The sequence below is a fragment of the Nothobranchius furzeri genome, chromosome 6 (assembly GCF_043380555.1).
Source record: "Nothobranchius furzeri strain GRZ-AD chromosome 6, NfurGRZ-RIMD1, whole genome shotgun sequence".
Classification (NCBI taxonomy): Eukaryota; Metazoa; Chordata; class Actinopteri; order Cyprinodontiformes; family Nothobranchiidae; genus Nothobranchius; species Nothobranchius furzeri.
In genome coordinates this window covers 24,577,724-24,599,477 of record NC_091746.1, presented here as the reverse complement: position 1 = coordinate 24,599,477, position 21,754 = coordinate 24,577,724, and the positions used below count along the sequence as shown (strand labels likewise).

At 45.2% G+C, this 21,754-nt stretch overlaps 1 protein-coding gene across 1 annotated transcript in view; it reads right to left on the bottom strand.

The window, feature by feature from the left end:
- The window catches only part of xylt1 (xylosyltransferase I), a 131,413-nt gene that overhangs the window by 60,712 nt on the left and 48,947 nt on the right, over positions 1–21,754 (bottom strand). Inside the window, exon 2 of the mRNA XM_015970805.3 lies at positions 797–1,376. Within this exon, the coding sequence (XP_015826291.3) occupies positions 797–1,376 (580 nt within the window). The remainder of the gene's footprint in view (positions 1–796; positions 1,377–21,754) is intronic.

Sequence of the window (21,754 nt, the reverse complement as noted above, 5' to 3'; positions counted from 1 at the left end):
TGTGGAAAAACAGGTCGGACCGGCAAGAACTAGTATGGCAGAGGTTCATAAATACAGACATTTGTATGATTCAGCTCTCAGAGATCACCGTGATCAACATGTTGTTAATAATTCTTGGAGAGAAATAGCTCGCACTGTCGGAAAAGTCGAGAACGCTGTTAAAAATGCTGGAATGCCATGTTGTAAAGAGTAATTTCTACTTCTACTATGGTGTAGTGTTGGATGCTGCCCCCTACAGTTTGGGAGAATATTGGCTCACCGCAGAAACGAGCCGCATGAATCATAAACGCTGCGAGTTGTGAAGCGCGTTCCATCCGCGAGCCGCCTCACCAAGCGGAAAGTAAATGCGTCGAGCATAAACCAAGCTTAACAGTTAGCTTCTAACAGCAGAGACATGCTCTGCTCTCTCCTGGAAGATGAATCAACACATCCTTCTATGTTTGGCGAGTCCATGAATGCTAATTAGCAGTGTGATGTAGATATGTGCGGCTTTTCCTGACCCGGGCATTACCCCGTCTATTTTCTATTGGTGAGGTGATACGAGACTATTTTCACCTTCAGCATGCACGTGAAACTATTCCAAAATGATTCATTACTACACGTAAATCTTCTCTTAAACAAATGAAAAGGAACCATTTTAGCGCAATTCCAACTGAAAAATCTGAATCTTTTCTCCTATTCAAGTGTTGCCAACAGTCAGCACGGTGAGATCAACACTGGTGTTTGTGAAACTTGATCCAAACACCGTGCTACTTGCAAACTACTACACCATCATGCAATAGAGAAGCATGCTTACCTTCAATGGGGCAATAGCGCGTGACAGCCTCAGGCATTAATTGGCCCTCCTTATGTCTGCAGTACACCTCGGCTATCTGCTGCCGGCACCCCTTGCTCTTTGCTCTGGACAGGGCTGAAATGGCCTCCTTGCCGTTGATCTCACACTTGGGCGGTTGGTCGTATGAGACCTCGGATGAGGCTGCAGTCGCCGGATTCCTGTGGGGGTGTTGATGTCGGTGCTGTAACTGGGCAGGTTGGGCCTGAGAGGCACGGCGGTACTGCTGCTGACCTCCCACGATGCCCTGACCTCCAGGGTAGGAGGTGTTGCTCCTAACTGTCAGCGACTGGTGTCCTACAGGCAGAACTTCGTTGGAGCCGTGGCCCAGTCGGAGGGAGTTGTCATGCCAGGCCTGCTGCTGGGAACGGGCATCATCCTGTAGACGCTGCTTGCCGCCGGGGGCCCCTACAGACTGGCGGTGCGGCTGTGAACGTGCACCAAAGTTGCTGTTGTCTATATTCTCAAAGTCTTTGGGGACAGAGTTCTCATTGTTGCTGTCAACTCTACTTTTCTCCTTCGGCCGGTGGGAGTAATATCCATCCTGGAGAGAGAACAGGGCAGAGATACAAAGAGAGCTTTAGATAAACAGTTCGGAGAAAGGGGGCAAACATAAAACCATGATAGGAATTGAGTGAGCACCGTGCATATCAAGTGTCGGATTAACAATCGATGTGGCACGTATGAGTGGGCAGCGCTGCATGGAACCAGGAGGCATGAAATGAAGCGGTAAGGTATTGAGACTGAACACCGGGTGCAACCTAACGAGGGCAGGTGCAGGTCTAAAGGCTCTGTCGCTCCGTTTAAATAGCGTTCTCCTTTAAACGAGCTCTAAAAGGATCTCCCCCCCCCCCCCCCCCCCCCCCCCGGGGTAAGGGAGGGCAGCTGTGTGGATATCTGCGTTTGTGCGTAGATGCTTGTGATGCTAAAGATTCATTCAATATTACCGTGGCCAGAAAGCACCAGGAGCCGTTTGTCTGCACGAGTCCGTCTGCTTTAATGGAGAAATGTTAGGATTTTTATGAGTCATAATAGTTACAGAAGGTCCATAGAAAACGTGTTCTTTGCACTAAATCTCTCACATGAAGCAAAATCACCGATTTTCTTCTTGACAGTTTCAGTTTTGTCCAGAACGAGTCGTTTCAGGGCTCACTTCCTGCCATAAACGACTAACGTCGTCATCTTAAATCCAACCGCTTTTTTACAGGGCAGGTGTCGGAACGAGCCCCCGCACCGTGAGAACAAACATCACGTTTCTAAAGCTGAACTTCATCTGCGTATGTGACACGTCACGTGACCAGGAAGCGGAAAATCCAAGAGTTAGGAGATGGTTTAGGGCGCGAACCGGAAAAGCTCGATCGCAATTCTACATCGACTTACGGTGAAAGAACGGATAACGCTCGAAATGCGCTGATTCTTCCTGATGTAAGAAGTCAGTCTCCTCTTTCTTTTGGTAGTTTTCTGTTTACATCATCATAGAGCACAATGTTCTGTGGCTCTTCACAAAACAGTAAAACGCTCAAAAACGCTGGCGGCCAGGGGCTTTCTGGTCAGGACACGGCTGGCAGTGAACGAGTTAAAGAGCAAGTCACGCCAGTCCCAGACTCTTACCCCACCCACACTTCCAGAGGGCGGAGCTGCAGCGGTGACTGACAGCACCTCTCCTGGGAGGGGCTCAGGACAGAGCTGCTGCTCCTCCCGCATCCACAGGTGAAAACCAAACACTGACAGAAAAATGAGATTAGCTGAGGTTTCGTCTTTCTCATTCTTTATTTATTTCGTGGCTAGTGCCACGTGGTTATCGTTGAAGCCCTCCTTAGTGGGAACGGGAATGTTTAAAGGCACATTTTCAGTTTTTTTTCTGAAGAATCTGAAAACAAAAGAAGACCAAAGTAAAGCGGTAATGAGTGATGAACGAGAGCAGCGTGCTACAGAGATCGCAGTTCTTCCAGAAAGAGGGAAAGGTGCTGTGATGCATCAAAGGACGAAGGAGCGCGACACCCGCCGCCGTGCACTTTCACGTGAGAAGAGTCAAAGGTGGGCGGTGAGTCGCGAACGATGACGCTCCTAACGGCAGACGCGTCTCGTCCGTTACAGAACGAGCCCGACGTGAGGCTTCCGAGTCAGGTGGGAAGCAGGAGAGGGAGAAGCCCTGCAGCCAGGCCCGTTGTCAGCACATGTTTATGTGTTTATGTTTATGTATTTAGCAGACGCTTTTGTCCAAAGCGACTTACAAGTGATAATTGGCATGTTGCCCTTGAGGCTAACAACAACAGTAACAACAACAACATTGACATCAGTCATGGAGAGGAGGGAACAAGGAGTGGACAGTAGAGAGGGGGGGACGGGTGCAGGGAGGGTGCTAGTTTAGAAGATGCTCTCTGAAGAGCAGGGTCTTCAGGAGTTTCTTGAAAGTCAAAAAGGAAGCCCCTGTTCTGGTAGTGCTTGGTAGGTCGTTCCACATTTGTGGAACGATGCATGAGAAGAGTCTGGATTGTCCTGAGCGTGGTGTAGGCACTGCTAGCCGACGATCCTGTGATGAGCGGAGCGGCCGGGCCGAGACGTAAGCCTTTGCAAGAGGATTCAGGTAGATGGGAGCCGTACCATCTCGGACTTTGTATGCTAGTGTTAGCAATTTGAATTTGATGCGTGTTGCTAGCGGTAGCCAGTGGAGCTCAATGAACTGAGGGGTGACGTGTGATCTTTTTGGCTGATTGAAGACCAGACGCGCCGCTGCATTCTGGACCATTTGAAGAGGTCTCACAGTACAGGCTGGAAGACCAGTTAGAAGGGCATTGCAGTAGTCGAGGCGGGAGATGACAGTAGATTGCACCAGGAGCTGGGTGCACATCGACCTTTCCTCGCTGTAAACACCTCGCCGGAGCAACGGCTGTTGGATGACACTTTCACACTCCAGGAGAAAGAAGGGAAATGAGATCATAGAAGGAATCAAAACTGCACGAAACTAAACAGAAACCTCTTTTGTTTTCCTAAAGTGAGATCTGATTCCTGCCTCTTCCCTTCGCCGTGTCCTTCACACTTCTCCTCGCATGTCCAGATTCCTCCCCTCTTCTCCACTCCGCTCGTCCTTTCTGCTCCACATCTCCCTTCCTCCCTCTGCTCACCATCTCCCCCCCCCCCCTTTATTAATCTCACCTCGTCACTGCTCCTGCCCTTCGTTACCGTTTCTCAGACCAGACCATGCTTTGTGGATGACAGCTGCTAGGGCAGTGATCACCTAAAAGGAAATCTCTGCTCATGGAGTTTCAAAGGGAACGCTTTAGAGGCTGATCCATGTTGTGCGAGTCGCTGGCTGTTTGCAGAGGTGAGATGTGCCTGGGTGCAGTCGCGATTACGCTGCGAAGCGTGAGCTAGCTTCGGATTTTTGTTCAAAAAGTGCAACGTGGAGCAGACGCAGCGTGTGTTTTTGCCCCGGAGACTTCGGCTTTGATCCCGACTGTGAGAGACGTGAGAAGATGACGGTCGCAGGTAAATTGGAAAAATGCCTGGAACTAAACAACACCCACAGTGTGTCCGTCAGCTTATCACCAAACCCAAACGGCGCGCTGCCCCGAGGTGGAACAGCTGATTTGTGTTGTTCTGTTCAATAAACAAATGACGGCGTTGACGTTTGTTTTTACGGTTTTAAGGAAACGACTTTTCAAACTTATGCTGCTTTTTAAAAAAAAGTTTTACAAAACATTCAACTAAAAACTGTTTTATTGACTCTTTGAAATCAAACTGTGATTTTTTTCAGTTAAACAAGACGGACTTCATACAGAAAAACTAATTCAGACGACCAGGTCACTTTAACACAGAAAGGTTGCTGAAGGGGATTTTTCTGTTTCTGTGCAAAAGCTGTAATATTGTTGTACCCCGAATGGCCTCCAATAGGAGAAAGAGCTTTTCTTTTCTATGGGATTGATGAGCTAACCACTAGTCCAAAGCATATTACTGACCAGAGATGTCAAAAGGATTCCCACGCTGCAAAATTCAGCAAGCATCATTGATGAGTTTAAAGGCGTAGTTCACTAGGGGGCCCATGAGCCGACCGGGGAGTGTTGTTCAGCATTAACCAATAGCGTTAGACCACCGCTTACATACAGCTGTCTATCACAGAGCGCGCGTTTGAGGACGCACCTTTGGCAGACGAGTTAAGAAAAGGGCTCGTCTGAGGGAAACCAGCTCTGGGCGGATTGCTGCCATCCTCAAACAGCTTCAGCCTTTGGACTAGCTGTTAGCCCGTCAGTCCTGCAGGACCTAAAAACTGTTTTCTTGTATTGATCAGAACATTTCTGCATCACAAACTAGTTTTGGATGTGATTTCACCTCCCAGTGCTTTGATTTGCTGCGGATAATTGAAACTGAGACGAGTCAAACAGCCCCTGAAGTGCAAATGAGTAGCACTTGTAAGCCGACACTGGGGAGATTCCTCGGGATCTACAACCTTCCCACAGAGCTGCCTTCTCCCGCCCCATCTCCCTCCTCCTGTGAGCAAAGGACTCCAGTAGCTGTGCTGCTCTTTAATCTCAGGGACGGGGGCTCTAAGCAGGAAACGGTGGGACACAGAATTAGTAGCAGCGGCAGCCACAGGAGGTGGGCCTTCCAAGGACTGCAGATGGGGCTGGGAGCTGCGGAGAGCTATCGATTGTTACAGGGGATGTGTTTTCCGCTCCCTGGGAATGTCAGGGAGGCGAAGCGGGGATTGTCTGGCGCACGATCAGGCAGTCACACACAAACGAACACAAGCAGAGCGCTCCGAGCTCTGCTGAAGAGTGAGAAAAAAGCTGAGGGGGTAAACACAAAACTCATCCATCACCTGGTCGGAACGTTTAGCTAGGAGCTTCTGCACCCCCTCCGGGGATGGTTTAGTCCATCTCTCAAAGCGAAGCTAGCCTTCTTCACTTCCCTCGTTTCCTCTCCCACAGGGGGACATTTTTCACCTGTCCTTTTTTCCCTTCCTCTTCCCCTCTGTCGGCACAATCTCCCGCACAGCAGAGAAATAAAAAGCACATATCTGTCTCTCAGCACCTGCCCAGATCCCCCCCCAATCATCCCTCGCTCTTGGAAGAGGAGCAGTTCATCTACTCCACCCCGCCCCTCCTCCCTGATGCCATCGTTTGCTGTTGCAGTCCCAAGGTTCATGTGAAGGAGAGCCCATATCAGTGTCACCCCCCTCAGTAGGGGTGAAATCAGGCCAGGCTAAACTTGATCACACGTGTTTGTGATCACGCAGCAGCTGACTCTAACAAACTGACCTGTTTTACCTTTTTACACTGTTCTGGTGCTCAAAAGCACTTCAGTCACGATGAAACGTGTGTGTCAAACCCTCGCTGAACCCTGCAGACACACGCTGGGATTAGCTGCTTGTGTGCTAGCGGCGAGCATTCGTGCACGGACAGCTACGTGAACCAGTGAAGCTCATTAGGAACGTTGGTGTGTAGGCAGGTGTGTGCTGTGCCACCTAAGCTAGGGAAGCAGCCGAACAACCTGCTCGCCATGTGGCTAACGAGCTCAGATTAATTACCTGAACTAAGTGCCTGCAATTCTCTGAGCAAGACGCGGCGTCTGGCACGACATAAAAGACGGACGCGCTGACAGACTTGTGCACAGCTGCCGCAGCACCTGAGAGCTGCTCACGAAGAGACGAGCCAGGGCGGAGGAAGGGGTGGGCACAAGGATTTAAAATCTGGCGCACAAAAGTTTGTAAATGACAAAGAGGGCGGGTCATTTAGTTTAAATAATCATTATAAATCAAAGTAATTAAAAATGCATAGTAAAACTCTTAATTTCATCTCTAATTTCTGATTTTATAGCAATAATAGAACTAAAATGCTAAAAATGTACACTTGTATTATTTGTGTAATAATTAAAGGTTTATGTCTTATGTGAGTCCAATAGTGATTACTGACGCTGGACATCAGATGAAGTGTGTGTGTGTGTGTGTGTGCGTGTGTGTGTTTTGTGTAGTCGGACTAACCCAGTCACCCCAGTTGCTAAACATGTTGCTTTATTTTCTATGTATTTTACAACAGAACACAATATTGGAAAGTGTAGTATTACAATTTATTGTAATTGATTTATTAATAAATGTATTTAACTTTTTGGTTTGATGAATACTCACTAATATCAAGCAGGAAGTGATCAGGGTTCAGGTGTGTCACATCTTAAAGTGTCTGGGTGGAAACCTGCTCTGTCATCGGTCTTTCTGACAGACTACATGTGACAGAACTAATAATTCTTCTGCATATTTTAATCCTCCACCGTCTAATATCATCACATAATTACATTTACCTTAAAAGGATGGATTCACAAATATTTCTCTGCATTTTTGCAAACATCTGATGACAGATTTGACCACATCCAGCGGTCTGTCAGCGCTGGTGATGACTGTTATTGCCAGCAGACACAGGAGGAACCAAACTCCGCCTGCTGAAGGCGGAGCCAAGGTGAAAATGACACAAACTGCAGTTCCCCCTTCTTCCACTAGGGGCTGGCTCCAGAAAGAAGAACTTTTCCATTGACTCCCATGTTAAAAAAGCCGACTTCACAGCAGAAATAAACATGTGTACAGCCGGGTTAAAAAACATTTAGGTTTGGGTCAAGTTTACAGTCATGACAACTCTGAGGGGGGTGAAATGTTTTTTGTGACTTGTAACCATTTAGATGTAATTAAAGCCTGAAATAATGAATAATTAGGGGCGTGTCGATTTGATTGACGGGTAACCGATGAGCTGTCAGTGCTAGCTAGCAGCTATGATTTTAAATGTATGTATTTCAATAGTAGGTCACTTCCAAAATGTCTGAATTGTCAAAATAGAAAAAATCGTGATTTAGCAAAAACAAAATCGTGATAGGATTTTTTTTCCACATCGCCCACCCCTACTTCAGCCTTGGCCTCACAGCCGAAGGCTGAAGCAGCAGAGTCGCTCAACAGCACTTCTCTGGCTAAAAGCTCTGTTAGCTTCGGTTAGCTCAGTTAGCTCATAGCTACATCGGCTCAGCGTTTGCTGGGCATCAGTCATCTGCCCCCACCCTCACAGCCCCGCTCTCAGCTCCATTTTTGGATTTTTGGGGAGTGATGTCACGTGGCCAAGATGGCAGTGGTAGAAACCGCCCACTTGGCGGTTTCAGCTCTTCAGAAACTACGGGTGACGGCGCGGCGGGTTCAACCATCTTATGTATACAGTCAGTGGTTGTAACCTTCAGGTGGAATGACGAGTCACCTTCTCCTTTCCAACGCTAAACCATCGGTAGCAGATGTAGCTTTTAGCTGGAGAACTGAGGGGGTTTGGACGTTTTAAACATGGATGGAGCGAACGTGGTCAGAGTTCACTGCAACCTTTCAGACCTCAGCGGTTCTTGTGGCTAAGTGTGTTTTACTCTAAGACACGGGGCTGGGAAGCATCGCGATGACAAATCTATGGGTGCAAGAAGCATTAAGTTAGCGTTTTTGTTCCCAAAGGACAAAGCAGCTGACGGCTTTTACTGCTTTTTGAGTTTTTGCCACATTTTTTCCTTTTCCCTCCTTTAAACAATCCCTAACACAATTCTACCCAGAGGCTGAAAGAAGAGAGCGCTGGTCAAATGTAGTGTGTGTGTGTAGTGTGTGTGTGTGTGTGTGTAAACAGACGATTAACAGCAGCTCTGAATGAACAGGCTGAGTTTGGTATGCACAGAAGCCTCTTGTCACAAACCCCGGAGCTATGGTGTGTGTGTGTGTGTGTGTGTGTGTGTGTGTGTGTGTGTGTGTGATTGAATATCTGGAGGTGCTGAACATCACTTTTCATCAGCTTTCACTTCAGGAAAACAAGCACTGCAGGAACATAAAGCAAAGGTACATCTTTATTGTAATCTGTAATCTGTTACTTCTGGTCCAAACCAGAGATTAAAGACAAGAAGCCACAGAGACCTGGGGTGTTTACAAACACCAGAGGGCAAAGGTGAAATCACAAGCTAACGTGAGATTCCTGCATCTTCCAGATGGACTCCCTAAAGGAGCCTGCCGAGAAGTGCTGCACTGATTACGACGCAAAGGATTCAGTTCCTTAAATAATCTATTCTGCATTAGTGAGCACATTTAACACCGCAAAGGGACACATGCAGAAACATTTAGACTAAAATATAAAGTTTCTTCCCTTTAAATATTAATATTTTGTTTCACAGCTTGCAGCTTATTGCTATATATTCGTTTTCCAGCTGCACAATGCTCCGAGCTTAAATAATTTATGTTCTTTTGCAGCAACTTGACACAATAAACCAGTTCCAGTTCTGTGGGATCGCAGATAAATAACAACCGAGTACCTCTTTGGTTCCAGAGAACGACAGCATCGATCTTTTCATCCACTTCAAACGCGATGAATAAAAACTCCAGAAAATGGACGCGCTTTTTAAAAAAAACACCAGTTTCTTTAGTGCTTTTTTATTTATTCCTCATTTGTTATCGACGCGTGAATCCCATCCAGCTCATGAGTGGGAGTGAGTGTAGCTACGTTTCACACCATTAAAGTAATAGTTAAGAAACAGTGAAATGATTATCGCTGCAACTCCAGTCAGCTTTTATTGTCATTTCTGGTTCCGGTTGACTGACTCATTAAATGCTCCAACAGAGCAGCGGCGCCGGTGTTTCACGACTTCTCTGTATTAGTTCTGTTTTAACCAATAAATAAGCATTTTACCTTTAAATCCCTAAACTCTACAGTCACAGCTAGTGGCCACGGTGTTTCTGAGTAGTTAATAACACGTCCGCTCAGTTTTTTTAAGTCTGATGTCATTAATATTACATTATTATTATATTTGTTATTCCTGTTCTTGTTGTTACGGCCAGCCTCCTTTACTCATCGCTCTTTTGTTTGCTCATATTATGAATCTCGTGTCTTCCAGCCTGTCTACTCTGTTGCCCAGGACAGATGAGGTTTGTGACGTTTATTCAGTAAAATGACCCCAGCTCAGTGGCCAGGTGGTCGAGCGTCCACCCTGAGACTGGGAGATCAGGGTTCAAACCCTGGTCGGGTCGTACCAAAGACCCGACGCCTCCCGGCTTGACACAGGCTTGGATTGGGGGTTAAACCACCAAACGGTTCCCGAGCGCAGCCGTGTCTGCAGCTCACTGCTCCCCCAGGTGACGGATCACATCGGAGAACAAATGTTGCGCCACATCAGTGAGCGAGACAACTAATGGGACTTGAACTTTTAACTACTCAACAGGACGAGTATCTGGGAGCTCAAATCCATTATTGTACCTGTAACAGATTAAATAATCAAATATCAAACAAAAAAATTATATTAAGTGGTTTAAAATAGTCTTTTTAAAAATCCTTTCACCAATATAGTGCAGCTCTTTAATTCCCAATAACCATACATGTGGGTTCGCCCTCAGTAGTTTGGGACAGCAGTAGCTCAGGTGGTAGAGCGGGTTGCCTCATCATCGGAGGGTCATGGGTTCGATTCCAGCTCCCGCCAGGGGTATCCTGCTGTTGTGTCCTTGGGCAAGACACTTCACCCAACTTGCCTGTGTTAGTGGTGGTCAGAGGGGCCGACGGCGCCAAATGGCAGCCTCGCCTCTGTCAGACCTCCCCAGGGCGGCTGTGGCTACAAGTAGCTTACCATCACTAGCAGTGTGTGAATGTGAGAGTGTGTGAAAGCGTCTTTGGGTGTCTAGAAAAGCGCTATATAAGTTCAATGCATTATTATTATTATAAGCATCTAAATAACAGATAACATCACGTACCTCCTATCACGCACACTTACTTTAAATATCATCTATGCAAATTATGGTAACGACCTCCGTTTAAGCTAGGCTAGTCGTGCCAAACAAACAAAAATATCTCAAAAACAAAACCTTGGATCAGCTGTAGACTCTGAGAGGAGACGTGGCTGAAGAGTTTATAATAAGTGTATGGCATGTAAAGATTTGTGTCATCAAAAGAGTAAAAAACCAATCATTTCTGAGTTTTTATGCCAATATCAGCCGGTACTATCCAACGTCCCCAAACAATATAGACAATAAAGGCTGTTTCTCAATGTCAAGGCGCCTGGCCTTGCTTACGAGGACACGGTCCTTCCTTGGTCGAAGAAAACGGTTAAAGGGAACAGACTTGCATCACGTGACCACGGCTTCCACGGCGGTCACGCAACGTCATGTGACACAGGAGATAACGTTATATTTTATACGTATTAGTTTCAGTATAAATATATAATGAGCCTTTTACTTTAAAGTGTTTAAATGTTTGTTAAATTAAAAATATAAGCGAGTTACTACCCGCTAGCTACCGGAGCTGCAACTAACCAACCATAGAAAACTTCTTTGGATCTAAAAAACATTTTAAATTAGCTGACTTACATTTAAACTTGAAATTTGCCCCAGAAGTAGCTGCCGGCTTCTGATCCGCCGTCTTTTTGAAAATACTGTGGTGTATTGTGGGTAATTTTTGACCAAGGCTAGGCTACAAGACACCTCCCAAGTATCCTCGCTCAGCTAGCTAAATGGCTAACAAACGGAAAACACACGTCTCGGTAGAACATGAACATTGGAACACGTCTTGGCGGTTCCTGACGACGTATCTCCTAGGCAACTGGGGCGGGGCCAAGACATCAAGGCAAGGTTCCTTGGCATTGAGAAACACCCAAAATAAGATTAAAAATAAGCCAGTTAAGCTCAGTCATGTGGTAAATGGCCTGTATTTGATGTAGCGCCTTCTAAAGTCCTGGAAGTCCCCTAGATGACGTGCAAAGACACATTAGGTTGATAAGTAAATAAATACATGTCACTGTAACATCGAGTTGTTGGTCCTTAAAAAAGCAGCTTGAGATACTTTTTAAAGCTGACATTTTGCTTGTAATTCACTTTTAGCATTGCTAGCTCAATGTTAGCCTCTAACCTGGTTCACCTGATATTAAAGTCAAACAAAAACATGTCGTGGCTTCTTAGGGGTACAAGAAATAACTTCTGGGTCACTCCTGTTTACTGGCTTTGGTCCTTTACAAAGCAATGCTGCGTTTAGTCAGCCGTCGTCAAATTACAAGTACGAACGCAGCAGCACCTGCTGGTGCAGACCTGGCAACTCTACCTCCATCTTTGGCCTTTAAAAAGCAGAAAACCCCTCAGCTGGAAGAAAATTATTTCAGCATAACACGATTCAGACATCAGACGGTTCTGTGATTATTTATCCGTAAAATTCATACTTGGTGCTTTCCACAAGCAAGAGGCGATACTGTTTTTGCCCGTGTCTCTGGGTGTTTTCTTGTATAACTAATTAATATTGGTGAAGGTTCACAGTCATCCAGGTCATGGTAATCCAACCCCTTTGGATTACCTAATTTCTGATTAAAGTAACGACTGGATGTCCAAGTACCACACCATACCATACCATAGTTTATTTATAAAGCATGTTTAAAACGCAGCATGGGAGCTGCCCATAATGCTGCACAGGCTAAAACAAAAAGCGACCATTCTAAGAAACTAAAACAGAAGATAAAAATACCAGTCAAAAGCAGATAAAACATGATGAATACTAAGAACACAATAAAACACTAAAACGAGTCACTGTCTAAAAGCCAAATCGTAAAAGTGGGTCTTTAAACGAGATTTAAAAACCGCCAGTGATGGAGCCTGCCAAACCCCAATGGGCAACGAGTTCCACAGCTTTGGGGCAGCATGCACAAATGCTCGTTCACCCCTGATTTGTATCGCATCCGCGGTGTACACAGCAGCAAAAGGTCAGCCGACCTCAACGTGCGCGTGGGTACATGTGGAGTGAGCAGGTCAGAGAGATAGGGAGGTGCCAGGTCATTGAGTGATTTAAATACAAAAGTCAATAACTTAAACTGCACTCTGAAAATGACAGCGAGCCAGTGAAGACGTGCCAGGACAGGGGTAATATGGCTACGTCGGTGTGCATTCGTCAAGAACCTGGCAGCAGCGTTCTGGACGACCTGCAGCCGATTCAGGGCAGAGACCGGAACGCCAACTACCACTGATAAACTTTTGGAGCAACCCGATTGGAGACGGTTGGGGCACAGCTAATCACCCGGGCAATCTCACAGACAAGGACAGGATTTGATGTGGTTAAAGTTTGCTTCTACTTATTAAATGAGCTAAACAGATTGCATGAAAAAATGATTTGTTACTTTCAGGATTTGACCAAATGAAACGTCCGCGTTAAGGTAACATCGATCTGTTCATGCATCGAACAGAAAAGCACCACGTAGAGACAGGAAACACCCTCAGGGATGATATCTGCTGTCAGATAAAACAAGACATCCTCTTTCTGTGGCGCCTTGACAAGCAGCTTTTACGATCGCTCCATATTTTAGCTCACATTAGCATATTAAGCTGAAACGCTGAACCATAAAATCCATGTTTTTGGCTGTTTAGGACACAAAAAAATGGAATTTCAAGCTCATTTCTCCTCTGCACTTAGTGTGTGTCACTCCTGATAAAAGCTTCAGATAAACCGAGATGCAAATGATTCACTTAATGGGTATAATTTAATTTGTCTCTGCTCCCTGCTGTGGAAATGAACTGAGGTGACCGCTACGTAGAAAATCTGGAACGTTTGCATCGGTATGAGTTTTTCCTTTTTGTGGAACTTCTCCCTTAAATTAAACTGAATCCAGTTAAAGAGCAAGTTTAAACTAAGTTTTAACTAATCTCTGCTCTCCTAACCTGACGTGACTGCTTGGAGCTATCAACACGAGCGAGACAAGCCACGTATCCAATCATCTTGCTGCAGAAACATCCTTTAAATAATCGACCCTAAAGTCAACCTAATAATGCTTAAAACTGATGACTACCTTATTTCCTGACTTCCTGCCACATCACCCACAATCCACTGTGCTAAAATTATCTTCTTCTAAACTTTAATAACATTTCATAATAAATGACTAAAGACAATGTTGGTAATGGAATAATTTATCTGGGGTAAATCAGTGGCTCTATAATGAAGATAATAATGTCCGTGGCACAAAGACGAACAATTTTTTGTAATAATTTTGCATTAAAGGGTCTTTTAGAAGATTAAGAGGCCAAAATGCGACTTAATCTTTCAAAATGATGCTCTAACAACTTCCTGTCCTCAGTCCCTTTACGGCCTCCCTACTTGGGGAATTCTGGGAAATTAAAAACGACAGGAATCCAAATCAAATGGCTCCGATCCAGGAAATCAGGGCTTTATCTCTGGTGAGAATGAAAGACGCTGAATCTTCTCCCACTGTGTCTCCTCACACCCTCCCACGTACTTCCCTTTTTGAATAAACAGAACTTTATATCTCCAGCCCTGAACAAGGCTGATGTCTGGGCCGTCTCTCGCCTGGACCAGAAGGTTTTGCCCCTCCTGCCACACACCTGTCTTCTTTTCAGCCACCAAATGACGCCCTTATTTAATCAATTGTGAATGATGAAATTTTGCACAAGAGACCGTTCTTTTCTTTTCTCTGCACTTGACAGAGATTGAACTGCACAGCCATGCAGGGCCATTCACCACGGCGATGAGAAGAAAAGTGAGTATGGGGGTTGGGGGAGCGTCTCTCAGCGGCGGTGAGTGAGCGAGGGGGTGACGGCAATTTCCTTGTTTCATCATGGGCCCCCCCCTGAATGGGGCTGCAGCACAGGGTCCCCTCTATGCATTGGGGGGGCTATAGGGCTACGCCAGAGACAAACAACCCTTCACAAAAATTTTGCACAGATCCTAAAAAGACCAGGGGAACAAGAACAACAGAGAAGGAGTTTAACCCGTTAAGCTGCCTGAACCGTCCGTGGGACCGAACAATGTCTCCGCTGAGAACAAGACCTCTGGATGTGGGTTAGAGTCCTCCTGGCAATGAAACTTAAAGGTGCAATATACAACAATTGTACACGGATGTCTGTTTTCAGTTAGTAGGCTAACATTTTAATTAATCCTAGTAATGCACTTTTATACATTTTGTCATCAAGAATCTCCAGGCGGAGGTCTCTTAAGAGCGTGAGCCAGTGGTCTCCATATTTACTTACTCACATTAAGTTAAGTTAAAGAGAAAGTTTAGGTTTGTGGAAAAGCTGTTAGTGATTAATATTTCACTTGTTGCTAAAGCTCTTCGAACGACCTCAGTTCAACAGAGAGAGATGAGCCCTGACTGCAGGACACATTTCACCCGTTCTTTTCTCCTGTTTTTCTCAGAGCTCCCTCGGCCTTACCTTCCCCCCACGGCCCCTGAGGTCGGCCGATCCGCTGACTGGTTGTCCCTAGGACAGGCTAAAGCTAAAGCTATCATCTATCAGAAAGCTTCCTGCCCCTGCGGTCATTAAACGTCACTTAAAACTAAATCTGCTGTCATGCTCTTTGTGGGTGATTTTTTATTTCTTATTTTCTTGATCTGTTTTGTACTCTTTGGTCTTGGTTTTATGTCTTTCACACGTTTATTTTAATCGTGTATGACCTATAAAGCACTTTGGCAGCATCCTCATTGTTTTGAATATAAATAAAGTGGATTGGACTGACTGGATTGACAGGCTAACGGCTAGACTGAGCAAACCCAAGGGCATTGCGGATTACAGAAATCTTTAAACCAATCTCAAACAACTCAAAGCAGGTTGTATGATTGTTATTTTGTAGACATGCACATAAATGTCACCACATTTTTCAGAGAGATGTGCAAAAGGACGCAGGAGCAGTGAGCTGCAACACTTCGGGTGCGGATGAGGGTCACCACAAATCATGCATGTAACAAGAAATTGGGCCAGTCAGTGACTTTAACGCTGTAGGACACATGCGAGGGTCGTTTGCTACACGTGAAATTCAACGGTAATCAGAAAACGACGGAGAAGATTAAAGAGCTGCTCTTCTGAAGCGAGCCGTTGCCGGGTGACAGGAGGAAAACATCCACTGACAAACTTTTACTAATTTCCTCTCAACGCTTTCCGGCCTCGGATATGAAACCTCCAGGCCCGGACTTCCCGCGGTTCGTGAACATTCTCATCACACTCTCCTCTAACCGATCTATCTCGAATCTTTCACCCAGAATCTAAAGTTAAGACAACTCAGACTAATGGTGATCCGCGACAATTTAATTGTTAAACAGGGTATCTGCAGGTTTAAGGGAGCCAAATTTAAGACTTTTTAAGACCTTTTTTAAGGCCACTTTGACCAAATTTAAGCTATTTTTTAAAATTAAATTTAAGCTATAATTTCCAGCTATTGCGGTGCTAACCACGTCGCGAACGTGGGATTAACCATCCAGTTACCATTAAACTTGCACTTCCCCATGGCGCAAGCTCCCACTAGCTTAACCAGCTAATGTGCTCGTCTAAAAATAGCCCCCTTTCACAACCAACTGAATGTGTACGGTTCCACTTACGCCAACATCATAAACAAAAAATGCTGAACACCAACTAGAAATTCACGAAAAATTTTATAGAAATAAAATAATCTTGTTTATTGGGTCTCTGGTAATTTAAGGCCTTTGGAAACTGGATTTAAGGATTATTTGTCATTTTTAAGGATTTTCAAGGCCTTACATTTGGAACAGCAAATTTAAGACTTTTTAAGACTTTTTAAGGACCCGCAGATACCTTGGTTAAATTCACAATAATTCTTTATTTTAAAGGATGCGATGTGATCTACCAGCTGTTTGGATCGTCTGCGCAGACGCCCACCAACAGATTTGAACAGTTTAATTTTGTTCACACGAGCCTTTATCAGAAAACAAAGAGAGAAAGGACTTCTGGTGAACATCTGCTTGAGACGGGCGGCGCTGGTGGCTGTTTGTGAAACATTACAGCTAACACCAGAGGCACTTGAAGGTTTGAAACGTTTAGAGAAGATATTTCCAGTCAGGTCACAATCCAATAATGACTTCTTTACTAGACAGAAACAGATGAGGCTGTGTTGCATGAATGGTAAGTAGGAGGAAGTGGTTGCTTTGGGTTTGAATCTGCAGGCAGAACTGAGGGTGAAAATCTCTCAGGGCGAAGCAGAAATGTTTACTGAAGCAGAAAAACCCTCAAAATGACTTTTATAGACGTGTCGATGGTTGAGTTGGTGCATTTACACGTGCTTAATGCGTTTCACATGCTGTGCAGTTAAACGTTTGCGTGGTACATCATTTTTGAGATGATTATGATCAGTTCATAATGAAGTCACAACAAACACACGCGGCTAATGAGTCGATCCAAGCGGCTGGGATCTGGAGAACACTGATGTGTAGCAAGCCGGATCAGTTAAACTCTACGTTTCTAACAGTAATTCATGGAGCATTTCTTAATGAACACTGGCAGTCTTCAGCATTAGTAAACTAAACAAATCTGTATAATAGGCAGTAATTTTTGTAACCATGACAGGAAATGACATCATACTATTAAAACATTAAAAGGTGTTACTCTATATCTAGCAAACTTCAAATCCTTCCTTCAGGAGGGGCAGCAGTAGCTCAGGTGGTAGAGCGGGTTGCCTCATGATCGGAGGGTTATGGGTTCGATTCCAGCTCCCGCCAGGGGTATCCTGCTGTCGTGTCCTTGGGCAAGACACTTCACCCAACTTGCCTGTGTTAGTGGTGGCCAGAGGGGCCGACGGCACCAAATGGCAGCCTCGCCTCTGTCAGACCTCGCCAGGGCGGCTGTGGCTACAAGTAGCTTACCATCACTAGCAGTGTGTGAATGTGAGAGTGTGTGAAAGCGTCTTTGGGTGTCTAGAAAAGCGCTATATAAGTTCAATGCATTATTATTATAATTAATAACGCGAGGAGGTAAACGAGTTGTTTTCAGGTGTATTTATCAGTTTTCCCTGCACTAATTTACGACAGGCGGATTGGTTCGGCGTCTGCAGTGATGCGGACGCTGAGCCGATCTGTCGTGGTGAAGAGAGAGCTTAGCCAGAAAGCCAGGCTCTCGATTTACCGGTCGATCTACGTCCCAATCCTCACCTATGGTCATGAGCTTTGTGAAAGAAAGAACAAGATCGCAGATACAAGCGGCCGAAATATGTTTTCTGCACGGGGCTCAGCCTTAGGGATAGGGTGAGGAGCTCGGACATTCGGGAGAGACTCGGAGTAGAGCCGCTGCTCCTCCATATCAAGAGCAGTCAGTAGAGGTGGTTTGGGCATCGTGCTAGGACGCCTCCCTAGGGAGGTGTTTCAGGCATGTCCAGCCAGCAGGAGGCCCCCTGATCCACCCAGGACACGTTGGAGAAAGAACATCTCCGAACTGGCCCAGGAACGCCTTGGGGTCCTGCCGGAGGAGCTGGTGGAGGTGGCCGGGGAGAGGACGGTCTGGAACTCCCTAGTTGGGATGCTGCCCTGCGACCCGGACACGGATAGGAGCAAGAAGACGAGACGAGAAAGCACTTACTTTAAAATGGCGGCAAAAGTTATTTTAGGTTTTGTGTGAAAATAAGTCCAGGACTACAAATGCACATCATCACTGACGTCATCGAACCAGACACGGAGACAAACAGGTAAATGTCTAAGTTCAGCAAACTTCAAATCCTTCCTTCAGGAGGAAAGAACCACGATAAGTCTGGCCATGTGGTGAGTAGCAGCTACGCTAGGGAGGAGGAGCTTCTGTGGTGATGTCACATATGCGGCGTGCCGATGCCTAGTTTGTAATCATGCTAATTACAAACTTTTACAAGCTGATTAATCTCAAAGTACGTGACTGTCGTGGTCGAAACACTCATCATGACTTTTAATTAAAATAGAAGTACAACACGTGTGATCCAGGGTCTACGGCGGATTAGAAAATAGCTCCTTTAGCCCCGTTCAGGGCCCCGTGGGCCGAGACTTAGGCTCCTGGTGAAGTGTTTTCCTTTTCATCTTCAAAAATTCAAATTCATTTCATCAACGTAATTAACACTGGCTGTAACTCAGTGGGACGTGAAGTGGGCTGATGTCGCCAAACAACCAACGTGAATTCCTCTCTCACTAAGACTTCTTAGTGGTCCAGGACCAAAAGGTCCGCAGACATCAGAGACTTCATCCTTTTTATGCTTTTACAGTAAATGTCTGAAGTACCTAAAATGAACTTGAATTTTAAAAAAATACTTCTTTAATGAACAAAAATGATTTTCTTTCACTGTAAATATAGCTTTCAGTAGAACAGCAGCGCGGTTACATCACAGGAATAAGGCAGTGATTACAAGCCAGGCAGAAACGCTTAAGTGCCTAAAATTGCTGCTTCGTTGAGCGATTGCTCAGTTTGGTTGCAACAGGAAGTCGATCCCTACCAACCCTTAGCAGAGGTGCAGTTATTACACGGGTCTAACAAACCTTCCCGTGTGAAACTGAACAGGTATTTTCTTTATCTCAACTGCTTTGATTACAACTAAATCTAAAAGTTATGAATGAATGAATGAGGGCTAGGCTAGTTCATTAGCATACAGAGTGCTCTGGTTTTTATTCAACGCTGATGGACGTTTTGTATGAGATCAACTCTGACCCTGTTTGAAGCGGTCATGGTCGCCGGTGTAATGTGAGGAAATATGGGTTTTCTGTGCAAAAGGTCATTTGACTCGGCTGGGTCAAAGAGCTGGGTCGCTGAGAACTTTCACCCACAGATTGAGACCTTTGCAGACATGAAGTCTGCAAGAGTCTGCTGGAAACCATAACATCTGAACACCTGCAGTACCAGAAGAAGGAGTTCTCATGGACAAGTAGTCATAACATAACAAGTCTTAAAACTTCCTTTTTTTGATTTTAATGTTAAAGAATAATCATTATCATTTTGCTCATTATAAATGTGTTTAATCAAATGAATGATTCTTATGCTTTGGGTAATTATAATGGATTAATGAATCCATACTTAATTAGATAATGTTTGAGGATGTTTGTTACCGACCTTCACACACACACTCAAGCACACACACACTCAAACACACCCACACACAGATTCTCACAGTAAACTCCAAAACACATTTGCTGACGCACACGTTTGCTTTGAGAAGAGAAAGGCTTTTGGTAAGTTTCAGTCTTATGATTTCAGTTCGTGCTTGACAACGAAAGAGAGAGGACCTGAAGAAACCGAAGGGGGGACAGAGCCGGTTGGCTCGTTTCTTTCCCCCCCCCTCACGCTGTTCCTGTCAGCCAGACAGAATAGCTGAATCGCAACTTCTAACTCAGACTCATACAGAGTCTTTGATTTCTGAGTGAATTATTTTAAGAAAGCGCATCGACAAAACGCTTTACCATCAACGTGTACCGAGGGCAACTCTGGACTGGTTCGCGGCGCATCTTTGTCTTCTTTGCCAGCCAAGGTGCCCTGGATGCAAGGGCGTCAGTTTGTTTCCAGAATTGCTGGGGACAATATAACCATACACTTGAGTGGGGTTTAAAAATTGCTGGGGACAATATAGGCTAGCACAGGGGTCGGCGGCTCTGGAGCCGTATGCGGCTCTTCCATCCATCTGATGCGGCTCTGTGTTTGTAAAATAATGAATGGATATTTAAATAAAATGCTTTATATTTTACTGCATTAATTTTACACCTGTATGCCAATTCTAAATGTAAAGATTGTCTGCGTAAACCTGAACAGGTCCAACCCGGTCTTACTGTGAGACCGGGTTGACGCGTCACGCTTGTGCGTAATCATAGGCGCTTTATGAGCTGAAGAGGATGTGAGATTCTGGGATTCTCCTCAGACGGCTCCTGGATGTGTCGCCACATTGGAGACGGGAACAAGCACTATTCAGCCAAAGTTTCATAATCAGGGAACATTTTCTAAGTGACAAGTCTCTCTGAGAGACAGGGTTTGGAAAACACTCGCTTCAGTGGGAGGAACCTTCCCGCATGCGCACTGCATGGTTCTCTGCGTGGCTCTGGGGTTAATCAAGTTTAATTGTTTCTCTTTGCAACAATCTTCACAAGAAGGCAAAACAGTTAAACGGCAGGTTACATATATTTCCATTTGACTCTTTATTTTGACGGATGAACTCAAGGATGTTGCTTGGTTTGAAAGAATTACCCCGACGCACACTGATGCACATGGATGAGCTGACATTTTAATCGTTAACGCACATCGCAGAGGTAAAATATTCCCATCAGAACATCAGAGCTTTATACTGGACACTGTGTTCAGAGTGGCTCGGAGCGTCCACGGTGGACAGTGAGCTGAAGATCTGGGGTTCGCAGCGCAGTGCAGAACCACGGTGCATGCGATAAGATTTCCTCCCACTGAAACAGTCTGGAAACCCGGTCTCTCTGAGGGATGTGTCACTTGGAAAAATGTTCTTTTTATGAAATTATGAAACTTTTGCTGAACAGCGCTTGTTCCCGTCTCTAATATGGAGACGCATGACGCATAGAGACATTTGATCACGCACAAAGTTTATGTGGAGCAGAAGCGGTCGGGCCACGGCAGGTGAAACGTTCCTAGCCTACATGAAGGGAAACTGTTTAATTGTAACATTAATACGTTACTGGACACACTGGTCTGGTTGGTTAGACCAGTGTTTGAAGTGGAAAACACACACACACACACACACACACCAATTAAAATATATGCTGATAGCATGGACTAGAAGACAGGTGATGGTTTACGTATTTAAATGATGATCAGGCTGCTGTAAAATGTAATCTCCATCCACATCCAGACACAATTATCCTCTATTCTTTCTCTATTTGCTCTGCTCTTGTCTGGGCTGATCAGCTGATGGTGCGCGCGGCGCGCCTAACTAACAGCTGATGCACATTTTACGCATTTGGAGAGGTGGGCTGGATGCTTTGCGTTTACTGGAAGATGGTCCACTTAACGCACGGTTGTAGACTACATATTAATGACAAATGAATGAAAATTAAATTGTGAGTTTTTACTTCATATTTTATAAATAAAAAGGGCGGGGGAACACATTTATGACGTCTTTTTAAACAAAATTTTCTAGCGCGACCTGCCTGCTTCACTTAAGTCACTGCTTATTAAGGTCCGTCCAAAATTACCGTGGGAAACGGGTAATAATGGCT